The 27,732-nt window shown below is 44.0% G+C and overlaps 1 protein-coding gene across 1 annotated transcript in view; it reads right to left on the bottom strand.

The window, feature by feature from the left end:
• LOC119247043 (uncharacterized) overlaps positions 1 to 27,732 on the bottom strand; it is a 206,390-nt gene that overhangs the window by 45,600 nt on the left and 133,058 nt on the right. Inside the window, 15 exon segments of the mRNA XM_054696783.1 lie at positions 2,227 to 2,438; positions 3,433 to 3,579; positions 5,142 to 5,237; positions 5,627 to 5,749; positions 6,283 to 6,555; positions 6,558 to 6,596; positions 6,681 to 6,722; positions 8,221 to 8,535; positions 9,405 to 9,719; positions 9,792 to 9,884; positions 12,517 to 12,834; positions 12,926 to 13,234; positions 20,207 to 20,510; positions 23,749 to 23,765; positions 24,967 to 24,976. Of these exon segments, the coding sequence (XP_054552758.1) occupies positions 2,227 to 2,438; positions 3,433 to 3,579; positions 5,142 to 5,237; positions 5,627 to 5,749; positions 6,283 to 6,555; positions 6,558 to 6,596; positions 6,681 to 6,722; positions 8,221 to 8,535; positions 9,405 to 9,719; positions 9,792 to 9,884; positions 12,517 to 12,834; positions 12,926 to 13,234; positions 20,207 to 20,510; positions 23,749 to 23,765; positions 24,967 to 24,976 (2,613 nt within the window).

The following is a 27,732-nucleotide window of genomic DNA, read 5'->3' on the forward strand; positions in this document are numbered from 1 at the left end:
AGAGAAGATGCTCATTCTCATGGAAGATGCTCATGTAATCGTGGATCCAGGAACTGTGGAGAATGGATGCTCCTATGATGGTGTCTGTGGACCTTTGGGAACACACATCAAGGCCACCACCAGCAAAGGCAGACTGTTAGGAGGAGCTGAGCTTCCTCTGGATCTGCTCTTCTATCTCCTTCTCTGTGCAAATTCAGACTTGGCAATAGTGAAAGGAAAAATTTCACTTTCCTTTTTATGATTCCCCCTGTTCTTGGGTCAAGTCCTTGCTGAATTGGTGAACCAGGGCACAGGTCTCCATAGAGCACTTCTGGGTGGCCACAGATTTCTGATTATTCAGAGACCACATACACTGGGTGCTGAGAGGTTTTCCTTCTCTATCCCTTGCTGTAACTAATATGAAATTGTCTGAGCCCCACCCTCCCTTCGCCCCCTCCAAGCCTTACTGGGTCTTCAGGGATGGTTAATCATCACCAATCACTGGTCCTTCCCCTCCTTGGGCCATTGTCCTCTCCCCTTGTCACAGCTCTAATCAATCTTCTCTTCACGGTGTTAGACTCTTCTCTGCAGGTCACTAGAGGAGCAATTGAACCTGAGAAAGAAAAGGCAGTTCCCAGCTTCCTGGGGAGAAAAGGGACCCTGCACATGACAGTGTTGAATGATCTTCCCTGGAGCATCCTCAGTGCTGCTACCAGGATGTTTTTTAACACTGAAATGAGGCTGTAGATATTCTAAATGTGTGTATTCTGATAGAGTAGTAATGGCCTATATTTGTTTATAGACATTGCTCAACATTAAACATTCTATATAAAGTACTTTTGATTTGTTGCTAATTTAGTAAGTTTCACCCTAATTGCTCTTACACAATTGGTCCTCAAACACACTTTTCTTCAAGGAAATAGGTGAGTGAACTGATTGTTTTCTCACCTCCTCACAGGCTACTCAAGGTGTACTTTGCCCAGATTCCTGAATGTTCCAGGTGTCACTTCCTTAGACAAGGGACTCTAACATGACCCTGCCTCCAAAAGAACCTGACCTGTTTAGGGAAAACTGACAGACTCCGTATGCTGGTTCCGAAAATGACTGTAAATAAATAGTTAAGGAGGCTGACGAGAGAAGCTGAGCTCCACGTGTAGGCAGGTCTGTGGACTCAGCTCAGGGCTTTGTGACTCTAATGTAGCTAGTGTCTTCCAAATTTCGATTTAAGGTAGTGCTTGTGGAGCATTTGAAAAAAAAAATTGTACATGTAGTCGGTGCATTTTGGAAAAGTTTTCCATTATGTCATGGACGTTCTTGGTAATAAACATCTTATTTCCCAAAGTACTTATTTTTCAAAACCTTGGTGAAATCTTCTGTAGTTAGAAGGCTGTAAATGTTCACTGTACTGATTTGCAGGTGACTTATTATAAAATGTCATGTAGTGGATAATGAACCAGAAGTGTTTCCAACAGAAGAATTTCATTATTTGACTTGCCTGCTTGTCTCCCTCTAGCCCTCCCTCCACTCCACCCCCCAATTCTCTCTCTCTTGTTACAACTGAAGGAAATAGGTGTGGATGATTGGAAATGGAATAGGAAAAAGAAGCTACTTCAAAAGGTTTTTAATGGTGAAGTTTGATTACCATGGGCTTAAATAAATGTCTTCAGAGCAGGGAATAGAAGAGTTGTTCATGGAAAAGGATAGAAATCATGAGGATTTATGAACACCAGGATGTGCAATTTCAGGTAGAAAGGGCAGATTGGGGATGTTGGAGAATAACAAGGAAAGAGAAGGGCGTTGTAGGGAGATTTTTGACATTGATATTCCATAAGCCTGTTGGCAAAATTAGTAGAGCTGCAACCATTTCCCTCCTGCTTACTCACCCCATCCACTGTGACTCTCATTTCTGGGTTTTAGCAAAGGAGGTGCGGCATTTTTTGGAACATTAAGTGAAGTTTTTCCAAGTGTATATTACTGAGTAAACACTTAGTTCAGGCCAGATTTCAGGTTTTTTACTGTTCCAGAAAGTGTGACATTCTCTGCATGTAAAGGAGGCAAGAGTGTAGGATGAGGGATGTGATACACGGATATTTCAACTGAGATTTCACTTGGGTGTGGGGTGTGATTGGAGACTGAATTTTCCAAGGTCAGTGGGGTCAATGTATCTGGATTCTTAACAACACTTGACCTTGATGCTCAGGGTGTTAATTATGAAGATTGTCCTTTCATCACAGGCCCAAGTCAAACCTCCACATTAATGAAGAAGACAGAATTCTCATGTATTGGGTAAGCAATGTTACAGAGGGTTCTTTGAAGATTTATTTGATCCAAAAAGTGGTGCTACATGATGCTAAACTCAACATCATCATACCCAGGGTCTTCTTGTCTCAGGATCAATGGGAGTCCTCCCTCCCCCATGCCAGAGATGACAGCTTCTCCAGGAGACTGCAGAGAGAAACCTGCAAGGTGATGGAAAGTCTGGTTTCAGTGGTGACAATAAAAAGAATTCTTTGGTAGAAAGAGATAAGTGCAGAAAGACTACAGAGTATCTGTAAGACCCAGCAGCTCCTGAAAGGCTAAAGCTGCTTCTTCCACTCAGCTACTCTGTGCAAAGTCATGTCTTGCTCTTGACAGCTGCAAGGCATTGGGGCAATAATGGTGAGGACTGGAGAAGAGAATGAACACTCTCACACCCATGTGGTCTGATTTCTTCAGGAGTGGGGACAGGAGGTGACTCCCCTAGATTCCTCAATCTTGGTGATTGAGGAATACCACCTCAACACCAGCCCAAGTCAGACCCAGAAATCTTCAGGAGAACAATCTGGGTTCTCTGTCAGAGGACAAAAGGAACAACTCAACCACATCCCATGGCCTCCTGCTCCCCAGGCCCCACATGTTCACACATAAGCAGAGGCCTAGTCCTAGGAAGGTGGTTTTTCATTTACAACTGAAACAATTCAAGAAAATTATCTCTTAGTTTCATTCTACAGCTGAGATTTTATCACTCCAATTAGGGCCTTTGAACATCTGCATTAATAACAGTCAACCCCAAATTTAAATAACTGGATATATGGTTCCCCCAAACAAATTTTTCTAGCTTTCAAATTTAATTTACACTGCTATTGAAACTTTCCAGATTACTTCCCACAATCTGAAAAAGCCCCAATTTTATTTTCAGATCATAGTCTCAATTTGGGATGTGAAAAAATGAGTATAAAGCCTCTGCCACTCATATAAGAATGTCTGTATCGAGATGATGTAGGAAATGGACATAAGAACACAGTATGTGTCTCCTCTCAGAACAGATGAAATTGACAACATCCAAGAGACACCTCTTCCAGGTCTAGAGGGCTGCAGATGTTGATTGCAAAAATAAACTGACTATTGACAAGTCCAAATTCATCCTCCCACTGAAAAGGAAATGAGGCTATTAGAGACAGAGCTGAGACTCACCTGGCTGGGAATACCGTGCACCACCGTCCTCCTCTGGGGAAAAATGATTCCTACTTATTTCTTGGGAAGTAGGAATTTCAGGAACAGGAAACTCTTCAACATCATCATAACCATCCCCTGTGGCTCTGACATGCTGTCCGGGAGACTCTGGAAATGAACAAGGACTGAGGGTGGACTGGGGAGTGCTCACGCCCTTCTACTACAGAGATTAGAACAGCTGATATGTATAAGCTCTAGATTGCAGGGCTGTCTCTGGCATATATTTCAACTCAATATTTTCAGAAATTATTTGACTCTTCTACATACTCCAGTATAACTTTCTTAACATGGTTCTCATACCATTAAGCATCAACAAAAACTATTGTAATATGAAACCTGATACTACATTCAAGCACATGCTACAGACTTGAAACATATACTATGTACAAATCAGTGTCTTAAAGTGAATTGAGACGAGAGAACCCATCTGTCCACATGCTTCTGAGTCTGTGGGAAACACAGAGCAAACAGGTGAAGGAAGCTTGGTACCTCTCACTCCTAGACAGGCGATCCCTTATCCTGCACCAAAGGGGCCTGGGTTTCACTCTACTGATCTAAGGATGTTTTGATATGAGGATCCAATTTCCAGGATCCCTCTGACATGTCTCATGTCTCATCCCCAGAACTATGCATCATCACCATCTGGGGAAGATCTAAGAGGAACATTCTCCTCTCTCAGGTCCCTTGTCACTAAGAGCTTGTCAATAAGGTGGTAAGTAGAAGCATCAGCAGGCCATATTTTCTTTTATTTATTTATTTGGGGTGCAGGCCAGGGGTTCTTGGGGTGAGAGGATTCACCAGAGACACAGTGGGGAGCAGCACAGGAGGATCTACAGAAATACACTGCTGAAGGGAGCAGCGGGAGAGACAGGAGAGGTCTGCTGCACTATGTATGTTAGCTCCCTGGTGGGGCTCGAACTCATGTTGCATTGGCTGCAGATAGCTTCAAAATGCTGTGGCTTAACCCCTTGCACCACCAGGGAGCCCCAGTCCATGTTTTCTAGAGCTTAGCAAAATCGATTTTTGGGATCTCAGTGTGTACATGACCCACAAATATCAACACCATCTTCTGTGCAAACCACAATTCCCAGTGCTCACCCTGGAAATTCTCAAAATGTCAATTTCAGTTATTACTGAAAAAATGGTCTTTGAGTCTATAAGAATTAGATTCATGTCTGCAACTGATTAGAAGTAGCTGAAGATACAGAGAACTGGGTCTGATATTTTACTTTGTGAGGTGACAGAGTGGGCGGAGAGAGCAAAGGTTTTTGTGAAGAAGACAGAAGAGAATCCTCACATCCTCATCACAGAATTTCTCTTCAGAAGAGATTCCTCCTTTTCATGCCCACAAACCAAGCAAAAATCTGTGTCTCCTACCTGGGGCAGATCCAGGGTCTCCATTCTCCTCATCATCCCCTGTGTAATATGGCAGCTTAGTCGATGAGTCATCAGACAGGTTTTCTGGGGAGGGGGTGGTGGTGGAGAACATTACAGAGAGAAATGTTTGCCATAGTAGGAGGCCTGGTGTCAAGGTTCAGAAGAAATGGGGCTTCAGTGTTGTAGGGAGAGGGCTGGGAGTTCCTGCTTTGGGAGGAGGGAGAGGTTGAGTCTATAAATGTGAAGGGAACCCATGGTCAGCTCAGGAACAGCGGGGAGGGCATGGGACATACCTGAGCTGTCCAAAATGTTCTCCTTTTCCGGCAGAGCATAGTTATCAATTTCCTGGTACAAGGCCTCATCTAGCACATCTTCAAAAGCAGGTGATGCTACAGAAAATGGCACGAAGTCAGAGAAAGTCCTGGAGACAGTCCCTATACAACAGGCAAGACACATGGTGCTCTCTTGTGCCCTTCTCTGGGGGTTCCCTCTGGGCTGCCAGAGCCCCTTGCTGAGCTCTGTGGGACAGAGACAGTTTTCCTGACACTGACTATGACCCTTACTCAATTACCACTGACATTGCTTCCATAGTGAGTCATAAGTTTTGAGAGGTTTTACATTCAATCAAGGATTCAGCTGTCTCGAATCTTGAAGGCTACTGTAGGGAAGGTGCTTTTGGCAGACTGTGAGGGTGAACAGTTACCGGGGCACTATTCTTGGTATCATAACTGTCTTAACACCTTCCCACAACTTCCCTTTAGCATCCCCCATGGCCTACCTTGGTGCTCTGCTTTCCCTTTGTGCAGCCTAATTCCCAGGATGACCAGGACCAGGAAGAGAAGGACCACTAAGATGATGCAAAAGACCCCAGTCCAGGAGATGCCAGGTGCAGGAGCTGAGTCTGATCTTGGACAGAAGAGGGATGTGAGGTTAAGAGAGGGCTGTAGGTCCAGGAGAGCCCTTCCCTACTTGCCCCTTACTTGCTCATCCACTGAGTCCTCAAGACCATGAAGTTAGCACTCAGATACAATGCTGGGCCTGAACCCAAGATGTGTTCATACAGATCCTGCCCTGAGATGTGCCAGCTGTCTTCTGTATCATTTCTAAGGGTTGTTAGAAAGTGAAGTAGATGAAGTTTTGGAGCATTACAGCTGCCAGTATTAATAGGACTGTAACGTTGGAGCATGTAACGCCCAAGGATGAGGTGAATGTTGTCCTCTCACCTGCAGAGAAGGGGATCAACTACTGAGCTGGGTGGGAAAACTCCAGGGTCACACATACCACTCTGGCACCTTGGTCTCTCCCAGCCCCCAAGGGATCTGGTAATAGCCTTCAGGTGCCAAGGTCCAGAGCAGCAGTGAGTCCAGGAAGAATTTCTGGATGCGAGCACAAGCACTCTCTGGTCACCCCAAAGAAAGGGATCTCTCCACTCACCCGAGCACCTCACTCCCGCGTCCTCCTCGTGCTTGCAGTTGCTCTGCCCCCAGGGAGCCGCAGGGCACTCCCACAGGGAGGACTCCCCGCCCCTGCACCGCACCTCGTCCAGCCAGATGCTGCCATTTCCAGGCCCAAAGGCCGCCGCGCGCGGGGCGTCCAGCGCCGAGCCACAGCCCAGCTGCCCGCACACCACGTGGGCCTCGGCCAGGCCCCAGGAGTCGTCGCACACCGTGCCCCACGCCCCCGCGTGCCACACCTCCACGCGGCCGAGCACGCGCTGTCTCCTCCCTGCAGGCGCAGCTTCTCCCTGTCTGCAAGGCCAGGGGACCCCTGTTAGGGCCCTGCTGGAGGAGGAGCCCCAGGGACAGCCCGGGAGCTGGGAGGGGCTGATGTACCTGTGCAGGGGGCTGCAGATGGACAGTTCCTGTATCTCTTTTCTGTGGAAGCAAAGGGGGATTGGTGAGTCAGCGACAGGAATGGGTGATCTGCTCTCCAAACAATGCCACCTGCTCCAGTCCAAATGACAAGGGGAAACATGGACTTCCTAATTAATCTATTGGCTGAGTGCCTGAAACTCCCTGGATCTTCACCCTCATCAGCTGCTGAAATATTATATCTTTTACCTTGTCTATCACACTCCATGCTCCACAATTTACACACACACACACACACACACACACACACAGATGCAGGTCTGCTAAAGGAAAGACCTGACTCACATCTGTGCCTCTACTCTTTGCTCTGTGCCTGGCACCGCACAGGCCTTCATTCAACAGGTGTGTACAGAATCCTTTGTAAGCACTGGGGAGAGGGGCTTGATCAATATTGCTGAATGAATGGATGACTAAAATCTAGTGAAGTATAGTTCCTCTAAGTTATTTTTTATGAGTAAACTATCATAGAAAAACAAAATCATATAAGTGGTTTGTGTTACTAATAAGAAGATATTTTAAAAATAAGTCTAAACTCACAGAAATAATTCATATTCAATTCTCCATTTGTACTTTTTTAAGGAACATTACATAGCAGATCGACCAAGAAAACTGAGATTCTGATCACCTCTTAGAAATGGTCACTGCATGGAGAGAGATATGGAGACCCAAGGTCACTGGCCCCTCAGCAGTGACAGTCAAGTGAATAAACCAGTTCCTCTTTGACAAAACTGTTTCCTTGCACCCTGCCCACAAGGGGTCTTCCAGGGTTCCCTGTGTTGTTCCCCCTTATTCCTTCTCCTCTCACCATGACAGATATTTCTCAAAACCCAGTATTTACGCAGGCAATATTTACACTGAAGAAGTGGGATAATTTTCCCATGTTTTCTTTGATAGTACTCTTTACTCATCCTTCCAGTCTCCAGGAAACGAGATTTCTTCTTTGGCCCCATTCACCCTTCCACAGCACTTCCTAATCCTCATGACAGTGAAACCTCTGCCTACTGAGAGTTTTCAACCTGAGATCTTATGCTGCACAAGGCAGATTTTGTATATTCTCTCTTCTCCGTCCTCTGGCCTGGAGTGTAATTTTGATTCAACAAGAGCTGGTTTACTCTCTCCCAGCAGACTGACCAGGAGTCTGATGAATACAGATGCATTGGAAAATCCAGAAGCATAAGAGACACAGAGCTTGGGGACCTGGCCCTGACTTATTTCAAGGTGTTCAGCATAGCATTGTCTAGTCATGATTAACTAGCCATTCCTCAGGATTTGATCAAAGGATTATTCACGCTCTCCACAGGTTCCATATTTTTCACATGAACTGCCGTCAGCCCAAGTTTCATTATATTTTCCTCCGAAACAAGTATGGAACATGTGCATTAAATAATTGGCCAATTTCATTTTAAAAACTTAACATAAACTCATAACCCTGATATAAAAATATTATAAAACATCACTAGTGACAGCCTATGGGGCAGAGACAGACACATACAACAGTCACCTGCGCACGTGATAGAAGCTTTGTCTTCTGAAAAGCACGAATGGTATTTCCAAGGGTCAGAAGGACACTGCCAGAGAGAGGTATCGGTTGTCCTACACCAGATTCTATCTACCCACTTGGGCCCAGCACCTTCCCTAGCAGCAACCAAATTGTTGAGGGTCCCGCTGTCCCCACAGCCAAGATGCCTGCAGATCATGGACAAGGTCACAGCATTCACAAGGCTGTTGCACACACTGCCCCAGGTCCCGTTGTAGAAAACTTCCAGCCATCCAGAACAGTCCTGGTCTTCACTTACTACCCTGAGGGCCACAAACTCTGAAAGGTAAAGGAGGAGACAGAGCAATGTGAGCATCCCACTCAGTTCTCTGAGCCCTCTGCAGGATTGCTGGATGCTGCTTCCTGTCAAAACCTTAGAACATGAGGAAGGGGTTGACATAAATAGGGTGCCGTGAGATTAATGCCACCAAAGATGTCTTCATACTGATGCCTGGAAACTGTTAGTATCATCACTTATATATCAATATGTGACCTTGCACGAAAAGAGAGTGTGCAGATGGGACTAAGAGAAAACCTTGGAAAAGTGAGATTAACCTGAATATCAAGGATTAACCAGGTGAGCCAAGTGTAATCACATGTTGGACCCACTATCTGTAAAAGTGGTTTTGGTTAGAGAGAGAGGTTATTATGGAGAATGTTTAGAGATGTAAAACGCTGCTGGTCTGATGACCAAGGAAGGGAGCTCTGAGCGAAGGAGTACAGACAGGTTCTAGAAACTTGGAACTGATTCCTCCACAGGACTTTGAAGTGATGCAGTCCTGCTCACACCTTGATTTTAGCCAGGTGAGCTGGTGTTGGGTTTCTAACCTACAAGACTGTAAGATGATTAATATAAGTTGCTTTAACTACTAATTATGTGGAAATCTGTTATAGCAAGTAGAAACCAGTACAGGATTCTGTATTATATAGATCCTGTAACTGAAGATTGAGCCCTGTTTGCAAATGAAAACTGTAGGACGTGGCTCCATCAGGAGATGTTGCTGTGAGGGAAGGGCTAGACCCTCAGCAGCCACAGGAAGGAAGGAGACACCTAATTCTCATATGTGCTCGAGAGACAGGCACTCTGGAGTGTCTCCCCCACACCCCCACACTCTACTCCCAGTCCCTGGACAATGTGCAGCACAGACCTGAGCAGATGACCCCGGCGTCCTCCTTGTGCCAGCAGTCATGGTGTCCCCAGCCCAGGGATGGGCACATCCACATCTGGGCCTCCTTTCCTGTGCACTGCAGCTCCTCCAGCCAGATGGGCCCTGATCCCTCCCCAAAGTGAGCAGAGACTGTGGCGTTGAGGGCCTCCCCACAGCTCAGCTGTCTGCACACCACGTGGGCATCACGCAGGTCCCAGCCATCATCACAGATGGTGCCCCAGGAGCCCTGGTGAAGGATCTCCACTCTGCCGGCGCAGGGATGGCCTCCATCCACCAGGCGGAGCTGTGTGCTGTCTGCGGAGAGAGTCAGGTCAGTGGGGCTCTAATGTGCAAGGAGAAGCTTTCCTGGTCCTGGCAGGCCCTCACCTGAGCAGTTGGCTGTGCCCTCCTCTGAAGCTGCAGAGCCTGCTGGTGGAGACGGAGGGTGGGTGCACAGGGGCAGCACCTGGGTCTGGTTTCCTGCAGAGTACCGAGGACAGAGGGTTAGTGGGGTTGAAGAGTAGAAAACTGAATTAAACTACATAATAAACTCTTGCTGGGGTCTAAGATGAAATCTAACAGGACAGTCATGGCATCATAATTTTAGATTTCACTTTCAGTGTAGAAATTATGTCCCCAAAGACCAATATTTCTGGGATTTTTTGTTTGTTTTTTAATTATTTAAAAAAATTTTTACATCATTGTTCATTTTGAAACAATATTTGCTTCCCCTCCCTCAGGTGTAGTCCCCATAGAATTTCCTTTACCAATGCACCCGTGCACCATCACCTCCTGTGATGGAGTCCCCTATGCTCCTCCCTCCCTCCCTCTCACCCCTCTTCCCCATCCTCTTCTGTAGTATGTCTCTGATTTATAATTGTCTTTTTTTGTTTTGTTTTATATAGTTATTATATTTTACACTGATGTCTTATTTGGTTCCCCTATATTCCCGCTATAAGTGAAACCATCCAATATTTTTTCTTTTTCCTCTGAATGAGCATAAATCCTTCTAGCTCCATCCACATTGCTGTGAATGGCAGGAGTTTATCTTTTTTGATTGCTGAATAATATTCCATTGTGTATATATACCACATTTTCTTGATCCACTAATATTTCTGTTTTTAAGCCAAATACAGAGAATCACTGAGAATGAACATTAAAAAGTTGGAATATGGCAATAGAGTTGAAGGTGTTGCAGAGTTTAAAGGATTGTGAGAATTTTGGAACCAGATGCTCAGAGAGAAGCAAAGAGCAGGAGTGAATCTCTTTCCCCTTGAGACCTGTGTCAACTCAACATTACAGATGTGACTGAAAACCTCAGCAGAGATTTGGAGGCAGGAGTACAGTGGACCTCAGAGGAGAGTATAAGGAAGACAGCACAGAACGAAATAATTAGAAACGTGAAAAGGGGCACAACAGATAGGGTGGAAGGTCTAAGTTACATATATAAGAAGTTTTAGACCCTTAAACACACAAATGAAAGAAGGAAAGGTAGAAACTAAAAACCCACTCTCACAGTGGGACGTTTCGTACATCCTGGTACCATTTAAACATATCTACAAAATCATTGATACTGTGGCCACTGAGGAGTGAAGTCTATGCCTCCATCTCTTGCATCTCACTGACCTTCATGACTTGCTTGTAGGCAACGCGATGCAGTGGAGGCAACACTGCTGATTCCCTGCACCAGGACAGAAAAGTCGTGCAGCCTCCCCAGCCTCACTGAGGACACATGCTTTAGGGGAGCTGCTCTGCTGAGCCTGTCCTAGGGAAAGCCACAGGCAGGGGGTCTGCCCTCCTGTCATTGAGCATCCTGGGTTCCCAGTTCAGGCAGCTCCAGCAACAGCGACATGAATCTAATAGACATAACTGCCAAACTGAGCTTCCCCAAATCCCTGACCCAGGAAATTACAGCAAAATAAAAATGCATTTTTGTTTCTGATGCTAACTTTTTTTGGGGAAATTGGTAGCCAGCAATAGCAACCCAGGTACTTATGAGGCCTAACAAGGAAGAGAAATGCTTTTCTTCAACTAAGCTTCTCCTACAGAGAATTTAAAATGTGTGTCTGCAGGACTTGTCTATGGATGTTGAGAACGTGTTTATTCACAGGAGCCAAGACATCTTCCTTTGGGGTCAAGGAAGTAGGCAGAACTCAGAAGGGCTTACTAGCAGAAGGCTGCTGGGTCGGGGGAAATATTGATGAGAGGCTAAGGCATGAAGAATATGTGATTGGAAGAAGAAAAACAAAGTGATTGCTTTCCATAATCATAGTGTGAAGCAATGTGTATTCAGAAAACAAAAGTGAAAGATCTGTCCCTTTCAGAAAAGCTCTCAGTAGGTATTTGGAATATGTGAATGGCATGATTTGTAAAATCTGCACAAAACAGAAGAATACACATTATTCTTAAGGGCATGTAGGCCATTTACCAACATTGATTGTATGTTATGGCAAAATGAGTTCCAAATGTTTTCAAAGGGAAAACTAAGAAGTCATAAAAATCATATATGTTGACCACAGAGAATTAACCCAGAAAAAAAAGAAAACTGGTTAAAAAAAATTAGACTGGATTAATGTGTAATTCTCTTGCAATAAAACACCTACATTAAGAGTACATGTGGAGAAAATTACTCAGCATTCAAAAAAGATAAACACATGCAATTTGCAGCAACATGGATGGCACTGGAAGGGATCATGCTCAGCGAAATAAGCCAAAAAGAAAAAGAAAAATACCGGATGGTCTCACTCATAGCAGGAATCTAGAAAACTTAAATAAGGGACCAGGAAAATGAATATAAGAAAGTGAAAATCAAAATCAAAAAAAAACTATGAACCAGAGACACTTTTTGGGGGGGGGGGCGTTAGGGGAAGGATTGGGGTCAGAATGGGGCGTTTGCAATTGTATGGGGGAATATAAACATAAAATTTAATATTTAAAAAAAAAAAAAAAAAAGCAAAGAGTTAAAAAAAAAAAAAAAAAAAGAGTACATGTGGACACATTTTGACAAAAGTTTGTTCTATATAATCCACCCTTCAATCCGAAGCCAGTTTTCCTATACATCCTCTTCTGAGGGACCTGAGCACCCTGAGTGCATTTACCACCCCTCTCTCACCTGAGCAGATCACAGAGGCTGTGTTTCCAGGGCCGCAGTCAGGAGCACCCAGTGCAGTCATGGGGCAGTTCCACAAGGAGGCCTCAGCCCCTGAGCAGTGAAATCGGCCCCTCCAGACCTGGTCAGCTCCTCCCCTAGAGCGTGCTACTTTGGGGGTGGACAGGGCGACTCCACAGCCAAGCTGACGACACACAACATGGGCATTGGCCAGACTCCAGTGGGAGGCGCAGAGTGAGCTCCAGTGCCCAGAAATATGCATCTCCACCTGTCCCTCACACTGAGAGCTGCCCTCGTTCATGAGTCGGATTTCTGTGTATGCTGGGAGGAGAAGATAGGACTTCAGCCAAAAGTCATGTGTTTCTTAGCCCATCAAAGAAAGCAGGGAAGGAGAATCCTGCTCTGTTCTCACCTGAGCATACAAGGTGAACAGCCCCACGGTGGGGGCAGGTGCCTCCAGGACAGGGCACCCTGGGGCACAACTGGAGCTCTGGCTCCTGCCCCTTACACCGGAACTCCTCAGCAAAGATCCGTCCATCTGACTCTCTGAAGGGCACGCCCCCCAGCACAGATGCAGCCTTGCCGCACCCCAGTTGTGCACAGATGACCTGGGCGGTGGGGGATGTGAAGTTCCCGTCAGACACTGGAGTCCAGTCTCCTCTGGAATACACTTCCACTCGCCCTGAGCAGAGCCCACTCCCTCCAGTCAGACGTATAAATCCTAGAGAAAAGACAAGAGAGAGAGTGTTCACGACCTGTCAGTGGCATGGGAAATGGCATGTACAGGCAATGGTGTAAATATCTTTCTCTCTAAGGGCAGAGCGTGGAAAGAGAATCTGACAGTCAGAATTGACTTTTCAAGAGTGAGTTTCTGAAGATAAGTCCAGAAGGATTTTCAGGGTCAGTTAGATGACTGAATCCCAAGAATATGTACATTTTGAGGTGTCAGAAATGTGAATTCCATATCTAGTCGTCAGGAAGTTACAGGACCTGAGGCCATTGCTCTGTAGTGGGTGTTCAGACTTGCTCCCAAGATGTCTAGCCCAGAGTCAACAGAGCCTTGGCATTAAGGAGGCTAGAGGCCTGTTATCCAGACATGACCGCCACCCTGAGATTTCTGGCGTGACAGTTCTGGCCACTGTTATCTCAGAAGCTGGTCCTCTAGTGACTGAGGATTAGGAAATCCATGAGTCCTGGCCCATGAGAGCTTCCAGCCACAGACAGACTGATGTTCCAGGGAGGAAATAGACAATGTCCACTTCCATGGTTTCACATGCTATTTTTTGACAATTTTTGATGGCAAGAAATTCCAAGAACTTCTTAGGTGACCTGATTGTGAAAGAGGCTGTGCACAGATGAATTTGGATGTTCAGAAAGCTCAGAGTCATAGTACAAGGAGAATTGATCTTAGAGTTTTCTCCTAAAACCCTGGGATTTGTCCATGAACTTGCTGGAGAGTGAGATCTCACTGGGAGATCATGAGACACAAATGTGCTGATCCCTTTCTACTACAGGTTTTTCTTTGTATTTTAATCCTATCACTATGTTAACTCTTTGTTCCTGTCCTGTGTGAGTTCTTGAATAAGCAGCATACGATAAAAATGGTGAGAGGGAGAAGAGGGAAGCAAACAGGTCAGAATTTGGATTGCACCAGCCTTAATAAGGATAAAAGATACAAAAACTTGGAGGAAATATTTGTCAAACAAGATATGAACACATTTTATCATCCTGTATTCCTCCCATCCTATCCCTGCACCCCATCCTATTACCACCACCTATCCCTGCAACCATTTCTCATTTCTTTCATGTAGACTGAAAAAACAATCTTAAGAGCTACAATTGGGTGGAAAGAAGAATAAAAAGGGCAGCAACGTTTGTATAAGTGGGGTGTGGGTGGGGTGTGTGGTAGGTTATGTTGGGAGTGGGTGAAGTTTAAACTTAATGAGGGAGACCACAGAAAGATTCATGATCATAATTTGGTCATTTAGGGACCATATTTTGGATAAAATGAAATGAAAATGTAAAATAATGAAAATTATAAAGAATATTTTTCATATGCATGTCTGGCTTCTGAGTGTGGAATATTAATTATGGACATGATAAAATTCTTTCTGGTAAAGGATTCTGCATAAGTATGCAAACTGTGAAGTATGCATGACAGGATTTCAGAAGAATGAATCTAAATACATGCTACAGAAAGCAAAACAAAGCAGAATGACACACAGAAATTAAAGAATTTAAGGACAAAGGGGTTCACTTACATGAGTATGACTGGTGAGATTATAGCGTGTCTTTCATTTCTGACCCATTTCCATACCCAGAGAGGCCCAGGGCAGGACCCCCAATCTGGGCTAGTTGGGAGTTTGTCTGTATGCTTCTCATTCTAATTAAAGCATTTTTCTCATAACAGGTTGTTAGTTTCAATATTAAGCTCATGAAATGACAAACTCAGAGTAAGAAAGAAATATTCTTTATACTGTTACTTAATCTGACATATATTAGATACCTAAATATATGTTGAATGATAAGTTCTCAAACAAATCAAGATAGAGCCTTCTGAAGCAAATTACTATTAATTTGTTTTCATTTTCTAATTGATTTTAAAACTCACATGGAAGAAATTGTAGGAAACTTATGAAATCAAAGATAGATGTGAAGGGATTAGATATCAAAAACATAACAATAGACAAAAGTGGGAGGAGTGAATATAAAATATCTAGTCATCTCAAAGATGTACACAGAAATTTAGTATTTGTAAAGGGAATATTTTAAATCATTGAAGAAGCTACATTATTCAGCAAATAATGTTGAAAACTTAGAGATAGATTTAAATATAATAAAATCATATTTCCACTTGATATTAATCTCAAAAATAAACTTATAATAATTAAACATCTATATATAAGAAGCGAAGCAGAAAACTGAGAGAAAAGATAAATTGTATACATTCTTCTGGACAAAAAAGTTGACTGTAAGGAAAATCAATTCTAGGGTCTTCTTATTAACATGATCTTTTCCAACAAGCATGAATTCTAATGCTGGCCTATTATTTTAAAGTCATTCACCTCTGTGATGTGACAGAAATTCTTTCACTCATCAATGACCTGATAGGACATTTTATTTATTTATGTATTTTGGTCTTTTAAATTTTATAAAATTTAATTATTCATTTTCTTACATCATTGTTCATTTTTGGAAATTATCTGATTTCTCCCCTTGGGAGTAACCCCCATAGTTTCACCGCCAATTCACCTGTGCACCATCACGTAGTCCCTTGTGCTCTTTCCTCCCTTGTTTTTACCTCCCCCTCACCCCCTCCACTGCTGTAGTCTGCAGATCAATGGCCAGCTTGCAAGTTTTCTCATTTCTGCAACCCTTTGCTCAATTTCTCTATATCCCACATGTAAGCGACGCCATCAGATATTTATCTTTTTCCTTGTGAATTATTTCCCTGAGCATAATTCCTTCCATCTCCACCCATGCTGCAGTAAATGGCAAAGTGTGATAGGAACATTTTAATATGTAGACAAGACTGGTACTATTAGTAAGAAGTAGAATTTTAATATTCCAATAATAGTATTCAGTTCACCACAGATAAACACCCAATTCTTTGGTATCATTTGTGTATTTATTGGAATGTAGATGCAGTTTCTGTACAACTGAGGGTCAAAGAAGGGCCTGGCTGATGTGGAGCATCATCCTGAGCTCCTGACAATCCCCTCTGAAATGTCAGGGTGAAGACTGGGCTCTCATTGACAGCTCCTGTCCTGCTCCTTGTCTGTTTACTGGAAATCAGTCTTACTGACTTGACCTGAAAAAATGTCAGGAAAAATTTCTAAAAATTTGCTGAAGTAGGTTAAATGGCAAGGGTAAAAAAAAAAAAAAAAAAAAAAAAAACAGTTTTACCAAGGGCCACTGAAGTTGGATTAATCCATTTAACCTAACCCCACACAATCCTAAAGAACCTACATAAGGAAAACTGAAGGTAACAAAACCCCCTTTATTTGCAATGTTGCCTTGTAGAGAACTGGGCTCAGATCTGGGTCATAAATTTGAAGAGATGCAGACACACTGTTACTTCAATCAGAAAGATCAAAGGCACCCAGACCCACACCAAACAATGGCTCTTTCATTGATAAAGATCAATGTGTTTAAAGAGATGTAAATAATATTGAAGATCTGCAGGGACTTTGTCCTTATTTTAGGCCAGAGAAGCAGAAACCAGGGACATTCTGTCACAAGAACCACAGTGTCAAGGTCACAGAATTGGCGCACACTCTGGCCTCCAGACATAGCTTCTTTGGTAACTGTTATTTTTTTTAAAGATTTATTTATTTATACAAGAACCGGGGTACAGGCCAGATGTGCGGGAGGGTGAGAGGATTCACCAGAGACAGAGTGGGGAACAGAACAGGCAGACTGACTGAAACACACTGCTGAGGGGAGCAGCGGGCAAGACAGGAGAGGTCTGCCCCGCCATGTGGGACCCTCACCAGCCAGCCGGGATGGAACTGGCGCTGCAGAGGCTGCCGACAGCTTCACAGCGCTGCGCTCAACACCTGCGCCAACAGGGAGGCCCTTTGGTAACTATTTTATGCTCCTGACTGCAGCTCCATATCCCAGCTTCCTGCACAACAGCTCATGTTCCTTCAGGCACAGCATTTAGTTATGTCTGACCCTCTCTCCTTGGTGCTTCACCCCTCCTATCCTCTCACATGGGTGAGAGGATTTCAATGTAGCACATGTGCAAGGGAGACATCAACTGAGTCATAGGTGGGATCTCTGGAGCCAATCTCCAGGAATCTGTTCTTTCTGCCCAAACCTGAGTCTGGAGAGCCCCAATTTTCTACATCTCAGCTTCTTCTTGGGGCTGTTTCGGTCAGAGGATGTTTCTCTCTCACTGTTATAGCCTTTGGACTTGGTTTTCTCTAGGGAAGCAAGAGAGCAATGATAACGAAATTGGTTTTCATCACTTTTCTTTCTTCATTCCTTCCACTCAGTAAAGAGTTCCTCCTCTGTCCTCCCTGCAGCTGTGACTCATCTGCATCCAAACCAACTCTCAGGGCCCCTGACCAGCAGCCTCACCTGCCTCTGAACCTTCCAGGTTCTCATCCATCCTCCAGGCTCTGACTCCTCTATTGGAAGAAAGAAAACCCAGGGTGCCTGAGATGTGGGAAATGTCTCCACAGGATTGGTATTTGCCCATCAGGGAACCACAAAGGTTGAGGTATCTTCCTTGAAGACCAAACTAAATCTCTACCCTTGGGACAATGGGGCTTCCCCTCACCTTGGAAAGCCAAAGGTGGTCATGGAGACCTTCCTGTCAAGGGCAGCAAAGGGTAAGGAGAGAGGTTTACAGGGGATAATGAAGTGAGGCAAGACTGAGACTTTTATTGGGAAATGATGAAAATGAAGACAGAGGGGAGCTTCAGAGGAGGCATCTCCAAACAGCACAAGTTGCTAAATGAGTAGAGACAGGCGATATTGAGATGCCCCTTCATATTATTTGATTCAAAATACAATTGTCATTTTAGAGTTGCCATTCAAGAAAATTTTCTAAGTGCTGGGAATGTGAATTATAAAAAATCAATGTTCTATGGATGGAGCTAGAAGGGATCATGCTCAGCGAAATAAGTCAGAAAGAAAAAGAAAAATACCGGATGATGTCACTTATAGCAGGAATTTAGAAAACCTAAACAAGGGACCAATTAAAAGACTAATAAATGGGCCTCCCCTGGTGGCGCAGGCGGTTGAGTGCCGCGCTGTGAAGCTGTCCGCAGCCTCTGCAGTTCCAGTTTGATCCTGGCTGGCCGGCGAGGGTCCCACATGGCGCAGCAGATCTCTCCTGTCGCGCCCGCTGCTCCCCTTAGCAGTGTATTTCGTCAGTCTGCCTGTTCTGTTCCCTGCTCTGTCTCTGGTGAATCCTCTCACCCTCCCGCACATCCGGTCTGTGCACTGGTTCTTGTATAAATAAATTAATTAATTAAAAAAAAGACTAATTAATTCAAAGTAAAAATCAAAATCAACAAGCAACTATAAACCAGAGACACACTATGGGGGAGGTGGGGGTTGTAGGTGGGTGGGGTGGGGAGAGGAAGGACTAGGGTCAAAATAAGGGGGGGGGTGCAATTGTATGGGGAATGTAACCAAAATGAAAATGCATACATTGTGCAAAAGTGAAAAATTATGTAAGAATTATATAAAATAAAAAATATTACAAAATGAAAAAAAAAATCAATGTTCTTCTCTTTGCAGGTGATAACTTCTAGTAGAGGAAAAGTAACCAATAGACAGTTCTAAGTCTTTTGTAAAGATTAGAAGACACTGGGACAGCATAGTACAAGGGGAACTGCTGCTTCAAAAGGCAATTTATTGGGCCTCCCCAGTGGCGCAGCGGTTGAGCGCTGGGTTGCGAAGCTGCCCGCGGCCTCTGCGGCGCCAGTTCGATCCCCAGCTGCTCCCCGGCCACCAGTGGAGGGTCCCACATGGCACGCAGACCTCTCCTGCTGCCCGCTGCTCCCCTCAGCAGTGTACTTCGGTCCTTCTGCCTGCTCTGCTTCCCGCTCTGGCTCTGGTGAATTCTCTGTCCCGCGCTTCTGAATGTACCCAGTGCATGTATAAACAAACAAACAAAACTAAATAAATAAATAAATAAATAAATAAATAAATAAAAACATGCCTCTATTAAAAAAAAGATTTATAAAAAAGAAAAAAGGCAATTTATTTACATGAATCAAGCCCACCTCAGGCAAAATGAAAGTTGTGGCCAGATATGTCCTTGTCTGGCTACTTGCTGTAAAGCACCCTGTGCCTTCAGGCATGGATGGCAGCTCCTCACATCCCTGAATGTTCAGTGCTGCTCAGGGAATCCTGCGTGTCCTCTCAGTTCTCCTGACCCTCCCCCTCCCTTCCATATTCTATAAACTGCTTCCTCATCTTTGAAAATTATGATTGTCCCCTCAGTCCCATTCTTCTCAAATCCCCCAATGCAATTAATTTTGAAACCATCAAATAAAATAAATCTATGATATTTTTCCATAAAACACAAAAATTAACATTTTATTGCCTCTAGTATTGACTCTTCAGTGCATGGCTAAGTGTGCTTCCAAAGTTAAAGTTTACACAAAATTTTGAAAGAAAAGAGTGTAATTTCCAGTAGCAATGAGTGATGATCTGTGACACCAAGTATTTCCTCTACAGCATTTTGGCTATACTGGCCAAAGAACTATGAATATTTATGCTTATGTTTAGAAAGAATACATTATATGTGCTCTGCTCTTACTAACCCAATGCTAAACCACACTCACACTATCCATATGGAAACTATTAACCACGGAAAGTGCATCCTCATTCTGTTCCTCCCACTAATAGTCTCACGCTACAAGAGGAGTTTGTGTGGGGATTTATGTATGTTTACTCTTACAAAAAGTAAATTATAAAAGAATCATGAAGATTAATCAGGATAATAGAATAAGTTAATTTGTCAGGTAAGATCAGTAAAGAAGAAAGGATTAGCAATTTCGTTAGGAGTAAAAAACACTCATCAGTCACAGAAGATTTGTGCCCTTGGAACTGTGGAGAAATGGAATGTGTCTCAGAACTCTCTGGCCCATCTATCTCTGCTGTCCCAACAGATACCAGCCTCCTAGGAAATTTCCATTCCCTCCTAGCAAGGAAAATGTACTGACCATACCTGAGCAGATGACTCCTGCATCCTCGGAATGACGGCAGTTGTGTTCCCCCCAGCCCTGAGACGGGCAATTCCACACGTGGGATTCCTTTCCTGTGCACTGCAGCTCATCCAGCCAGATGCTCCCTGATCCCTTCCCGAAGTGAGCAGAGACCATGGCATTGAGGGCGTCTCCACAGCCCAGCTGTCTGCACACCACGTGGGCATCACGCAGATCCCAGCTGTCATCACAGATGGTGCCCCAGGAGCCCTGGTGAAGGATCTCCACTCTGCCGGCGCAGGGATGGCCTCCGTCCACCAGGCGGAGCTGTGTGCTGTCTGAGGAGAGAGAGTAGGGCCAATGGGGCATCTCATTGGGAAGGAGAAGGCTTTCCTGGTCCTGGGGGACCTTCACCTAAACAGTTGGCAGCGTCCTCCGCTAAGGCTGCAGAGCCTGCTGGTGGAGACAGTGCTTGCACTCAGGCAGCACCTGGTTTCTTACAGCAGGTACCAGAGCAATAAAGGTGAAAATAGGAAAGAACAGGAGAAATGTAGCTGAAAACAACTAGTGAGCAGTCTGAGAGAGCAGGTGTGACCAGGTCCTGTCAGAGTAACCCTGATGTAGAGTCTGCTGGCATCTGAGATGTCCAGAGATGTCAGAATCCCTGCCCTGAGCAGTTAAATTAGTGCAGAGTGGCTGTAAAGGACTACTAGCTGGTGGGTTCCTTATAAATCACACCCACTTCCTGGTAATCAAATTAAAGGGAACTTTTGTGAGCTTATCAGAATACTCATAGACAGCCATGAAACCCGTTCCAGTGACAGCTTTGCTTGGTATAGTCACTCGCAGCTGGAAATTGAATGGATCATGAGACAGGCCATGATTTACCCAGAGTATTTCATTTATGGTTCTAGGCTCCAGAATGAACTTCTCTTTGAGTAGTCGGGGCCACCTCACTTGAGAGATGATGTCAGATGAAACTAACATTGGCCAGAGACACTGGGCATCAAACATCTGCTTCCTCCTCAAAACAATATAATGTCTACTTGACTTCATGTCAGGGATTTTCTTTATTTAAAATTTGGAATTATTCATTTTGTAGGGGAAAGTATCTCTAATCCCACCACACAGCAGAAACAGGTTATATTCCTGAGCTGAAAACATTCAAGCAGTTGTGACAGATTCTCTGTATTATTATTTTCTCCTTTTGATAAATGAAAAAAGTGATACACCCAGAGGTTAAATAATGTGTCAATATTGCAATTTAAGTAAATGATGAAATAGAGATAAAAGCTAGAGCTTCTGCTAAAATAAATAATGGAGGAGTTGTAGGTTTTAACTCCATTCCATGACTGAATTAAAGTAAGTGCTGGTGCTGGAGGGTGAAATAGGAGACTTGAAGGCCATGTCCCTAGAGAAGGTCATCTCACAAATATTTGCCCAGTGCATGTGTTGTGAGGGCAGGAGGCCAAAGCATGTCAAAACTCTTGGAAAGCAGAGTGGCTATTCCTTTATTCTTTTGGTGCTGAGCTACCAAAATATCTAGCCTTACATCTGAATTCTGAGTTCCCAGAATGCCCTTTCCACAGGCATAGAGATAAGCAGAGATAGACTGAGTGTCACCCAAACTTCCAGTGAGGCTTGTTCCAGCTCAGGTCTGGGTTACAGTTCGATATCTGGGTGCTCAGCAGCCCCTGCCTCACCTGCCTAGCTGAACAAAAGATGATGCTTCCAAGTGTCAGAAAATATATCTGGTGTTTCCTATTTTTTCATACACAAATTTTAACATTAAATATAAAGTTACATGGCACATAGAAAGATGGGCCCACATGACATAGTGAAAAAGAAAACAATATAAGAGAAGTTAGAAACACACACAATAAATACGTTGAAGTTAGCAGATAAGAGTTTTAACTATGATTCATGGATTCAGTGAGTAAGAGGAAAAAGACAAGAAACAGTTCAAAAGAAAAGAATTTAACATAGAAATGCAAATATATTGAAGATATCAAAATAACAGTTGCCAACTAAAAACAAAACATCAATGGGTAAGAGGTGAATGAATTAGTTTAAAACAATTTTATAGAACTCAAGACAGAATTGTGAATTAGAGGAGTCCTAGAGAGGAGGGAAGATGAAATGAGGAGAAGGGAGAGGAGGACAGACAGAGACAGAGAACAGTGAAGTTGTATTTGAAGAGATAATGGTTGAGAATTTAAAAACATGTATGAAAGCTATGACTCACATTTTCAGGAATCTCAGAGAATACCAGGGAAGATATGAAATCCCCAACACCTTGTAAAGCTGATAAAAATCAAAGCAAAAGAGGAATATTATTGTTTAATGAAAAAATAAGACCTAAAATTGGAGAGAAAGGGCATGTAAAGCACGTGAGTCAATTAAAAGTAAGTGGTAGATACTCACTCAACCATATCAGCAACTGCATTTAAAGTAAATGGATCAGATACTTCAATTAAAAGCAAATCAAGATAAAACAAAGCAATTCAAGTGAATGTTACCTGTCTATCAGAAAAAGGCAAAGAAAGTTGAGAATAAAATGATGGGAAAATATATATACTATGGAAACATTGTTAAAACACACATTGATGAATGTCCTATAGACCAGATGAAAGTTGTAGGTGACTGGGAAGACAAATTTAAAATATTCCCATGACTCTCTTCTATGAGACAAGCCTTTATTAAAGTAGTGACTTCACATTCAGAAAGGATGACAGAGAGCGGCAGGTCCTGACTGCGTGTGCCGAGCTCAGGGGAGAGTCAGTGCTCTTTGGCACCTGATACCAGGACTGCAATTAAACAAGGAGATGGGGCAACTCGTGTGAGCCTGTACTTGAGTCATATGCTCTTTTTTTTTTTTATTTATTTATTTTTATACAGGCCAGATGCACAGGAGGGTGAGAGGATTCACTGGAGACAGAGAGGGGAACAGAACAGGCAGACTGACGAAATACACTGCTGAGGGGAGCAGCGGGCGAAACAGGAGAGGTCTGCCGTGCCATGTGGGATTCTCCCTGGCTGGCCGAACTGCGTTGCAGAGGCTGCGAACAGCTTCACAGTGCGGCGCTAAACCGCCTGCGCCACCAGGGAGGCCCTTGAGTCATATGCTCTTAACAGATATTGTCTCTGAGGAGAAATCATGCTTGTCAGAGTGAAGTGTGATTTCTTCTTGGTAAATGAACTCATTGCTTTCACAGCTGGAGAGGCCAAATGGAATCAGCACCAATTTTATATTTCATTTTCAGAGTGCACTTCTACCCCTAAGAACCTCAAAGCCTGCAAGGGACACCTGTCCTCACAAAGGGTCAGTCATCAGGAATAGAAGTTTCAAGAAATATAAATGAGGATCAGACTCCTATTGAGAGGAGAATTTCCCAAAGAAGAGAGAGAGAGATTTCTGAGTGGAGGGGCTTGAAATCAGGAGGAAACAAGGGATCAGAAAGGGGTGGAGAGGAAGGAGCATCTAGAGCAGCCAGGCCCAAGGCACATACCTGAAAGACTGGCTGACCAGGATGTGCTAGATCATTGTCAAGTCAGGGCTCAACACTGTTATCTTGGACTCAGCTGTCAGGGGCCCAGAGATGAGCAGATGTCATGTAGGTTCTGGGGGGACTACAGGGAGAAAACCCATCTAAGGACATTCACAAGCTCAGGGCTCTTCCTCAACAGCAGACCCTTAAGATCAGAATGGGGGGGGGCTGCAATTGTATGGGGAATATAAAAATAAAATTTATTATTTAAATTAAAATAAATAAAGAAATAAAGAAATAAAAGAATGTGAAAAGACAATTAAAAAAAAAAAAAGATGCCACAGACACGAAAGAGATCCCACTGGGACGGGGAACACTTGCCCAGAGGGACCCATCCTGGTCTCACAGGCCACATTCCTCTGCCTGCAGTGCTTATCTCAGTCCCCCCAGGGACACCTACATTTACATCACCCCCCCCTGGGGTGAAAGACCATGGAGTCAACATGTAGAAAGGGAAACACCACAGGCAGGGAGACAGAGTACTGCCAGCACCCAGTTTTGGGGGATGACAGTAAAGCAGAAAAACTTTTGAGCTGTGGGTTTGTGGGGAAGAAAAAAGCAAGGTACAGGCAGGTTTGGATTGCAGGTACAGGGCTATCTGGGGGGGGGTAATTAAAGTTTCTATTGGGAGGGTTTTCTTTAAAGGTATCCATATCTGCCCTCATCACAGACATGTACACACACATCACCACTATCACTTCACCACAAATCCAGCCATCTGCCTTAGAGTGTGATTCTGTGGACCCCTTTCTAGAAAGCTGACGTGCCTGGCAGACACGCTCCTGCTCATACATTCACCCTTCATATGCTCTTCAAACTTCCCTTATACACACCTGTCTCTGTCTGTCTCTCTCTTGCTCTCTTTGTCTCATCCTTATGCTAACAGAGCAGAAACGCAAAATCCTGTTGTGGAGCAATCCTGTTGGGGAGATTCAGTACTGGGTGCAGGAAGGAATCTGAGAGATGCAGCCTCAGGATGTCACTCAGTCATAATCCATTAGAGGAAAACTGGGAAGTCATCAAATATTTTCATTATTTTGAAATGTTATTGAGGAGGACTGAACACAGATTCTGGTCAATCTGAGAACAAGCATTGAATATGGCCAACATCTCACAGCCAAACTAGAAAAGCAGAGGCCCCTCAGGGAAAAAATGAACATTCACTGTCACTAAAGATCACATTTGGTCAAAACCAAGGGGTCAGAGAGAAGTTGCCTTGGCAATCCAGGGCTCACCCCCCAGAGTCTGAGAACTGATCCAGTGTCTCTGCTGATCTTAGGAAGTGAGGCTCTGCTTACCTTGGGCGCTCGCTAGGATAGCGGAGAGGAGAAAGCCAAGTCCTGTGAGAAAGAAGTGTCCATTCAAGGTAGTTCCGAGCCTCATGTTATCAGGTAACAGCCTCAGTTTCCCCAAATATACAAAGAAACCCCTCAGTCCTTATTGGGGGCTCCCTCTCATAGCAGGAGTTTATATAGTCCCACCCCCTGACTTTGCCATCTTCCAGAGCCAATAGAAACCCTGTTAAACATCGTCCCTGCATCAAACACTCCATAAACGGAAACTTTCTGAGGCTCAACCAATTAGATGCTCTATCTGAGATGTCTCCTTATACGAGAGGAGAGGTTTTCTGACACCAGGTGTCATCTGGCCCCACAGCGGACACAGAAAAGCTGAATTAGTGAAAGATGCGTGACCGACTCTCCCCCCCGGGTCTGGTTCAGTGACTGGTTCAGCTCAGCTGGGAGGGGTCAGGTGGTGCTGATGTTTCTGGGTCAGCTCCACCACCCCTGGGCCCACGTAAAGAGGACTGTTTTAATGAACCTACATCTCCTGAGTCAAGTGCCCAACAAGTTGTGGCTACAAAGAAACAAGAAGAATCTACGGTGAGAACAAAAAGTCAGATGAGTAGGAAACTGGTTTAGAATGAAAAGTTCCGGACCTCCCCTGGTGGCGCAGTGGTTGAGTGCTGGGCTGCGAAGCTGCCCACAGCCTCTGCAGCACAGACGCAACAGACCTTTCCTGCAGTACCCGCTGCTCCCCTCAGCAGTGTATTTCGCCTGTTCTGTTCCCCGCTCTGGCTCTGGTGAATCTCTCACACTCCTGCGCTTCTGACTATACCCAGTGCTTATATAAATAAATAAATAAATCTTTACAAAAAAATAGAATGAAAAGTTCTTTGGGGAAAAACATTGAGATTGGCATTAAGGGAACACAATCACTATCCTTATAGGGTGGGAGGGTCCCCTTTTTCTACTTCTAGTTTGTAAAGAAAGCCTCATAATATATGGGGTTTCAGATGCAACTGGTATAAAGTCTGTCTTTCCTTCCGTCACATATTTACCCCTCAAAACTAACATGACCAGTACAGACACCTCACCAGTGCTGGGAGCCATGCTACTCATGTTGTCTGACAGAGGTCTGGGCATGGGGCAGATTCCTGAAAAGTCAGGAATCTCGTTAGCTGACTCCTGCAGATTCTTCTTATTTGTTTATGGCTAGTTTCTACCATGGTTAATATACGCTTTTAAAAGTAAAACTGCAAATGCTGCTTGATCAATTACTGAATAACCAATTTGATGGCAAATGGCACTGCGTGATACAAATACTACATTTTTTATAAAATTAGTAATCCTCTACCAAAAGGCAGTAATTCAACATTTGGCCTCACATTAGCAAGTGAAAAACTTCTGGGAACAAAAGGCTGTAAACATCCCTAGGCCAAGTCTTTAATATGGATATGTGGTCTTTTGAGGTGAGGGCTAAATGAAGAAGAAAATTCTTTTACTTTGAAGTTAAAGATAGCAGTTGGGTGGCAGACATGAGCCGTGCACCAAGTGTAAGAAAATTCCTGATACCAGGAGGCGCCATAGACGGCTCCTGCTAAATTCTTCTTGTTTGTTTAGGGCTGATTCTCCTGGAGGTGACAATTGGTATGGTAGCTGTTAGAGTGTGCATTCAAGAATAAGTCAGCAACAATTTTGTGACTGGTTGAGCTAATAACCATGGCAGCACAAATAATGCACTTGGAAACAGTCTATGTTACAACTACTGATATGTCAGATATTAACCATTCTGGAAACCAAAAGCTATAACCATCTCCTGCCCAGCCTCCAATAAAATATTTGTAGTTCTTTAAACAACAATCAGCAATCTTACAGAAAAAGGAATTTTCGCTTGATCTTAAAGTTAGATGCGGTAACTAGGCTGACGAGATAAGTATAGGAATAATAGGTAGAAAAACTCTTTTGTGAAATTAGGAGAATTCCTCCCTTAATTGAGAGCTTGGGGCTAGGGAAAAGTCAATGCAGCTTCCCTCCCCCAGATAACTTCTTGTCCTTTGCTTCTCCTTGTCCTTAGTTAATTGTTTACCATGGTAAGCACAGAAATGTTAGTTTCAATCACATAAGTTTTTTACTAGTAATAGAATGATTGTTTGGTTGTTTAAGGTAAATGACTATTCTAAGAACACTTTTGTTTAGCAACTGTGCCTTCTTTAAAACAAAGAATAATAAATGTCACGACCTCTGCAGGAGGGCAAATTGACCCTTGGCTGTTCTTGAAAAAGATGTGATGATTGTTATCTTCCTGCCTTAATGCATAAGCTTATGCACTCTCACGGTTGGCTTGAAATGTATAAATACAGAGCTGCTGAGACCCTCAGCAGGATGATGTCTGCACCCTGACCAAGTGTTTGCGTCTCCTCACTCCCCCTCCCCCTCATTTCCACAATTGTACCAACTCCATCCCATCTTTGAGGAACCCCTGACACCCAGGCTGCTGTGGCTGGCTCGCACTTAACACACCAGGAATAAACTATACTTCCCTGGGACACGGTGGGTCTATACATATAACATAACTACAAAATTCACCCCCATTTCACAATGTGGCAATCTGCATCTGGCAGCCCAGTCTGTAATGGTTAGTAAAAGCATGCCCTTCTGCTCCACGGTCCTCATTATGGACATTTCAATCCCTCTGCCTCCCCTTCCTCCTTTCATTTT

Source organism: Talpa occidentalis, unplaced genomic scaffold (genome assembly GCF_014898055.3).
Source record: "Talpa occidentalis isolate TD23 unplaced genomic scaffold, MPIMG_talOcc4v2.1 talOcc4.16, whole genome shotgun sequence".
In the NCBI taxonomy this organism is placed as follows: domain Eukaryota; kingdom Metazoa; phylum Chordata; class Mammalia; order Eulipotyphla; family Talpidae; genus Talpa; species Talpa occidentalis.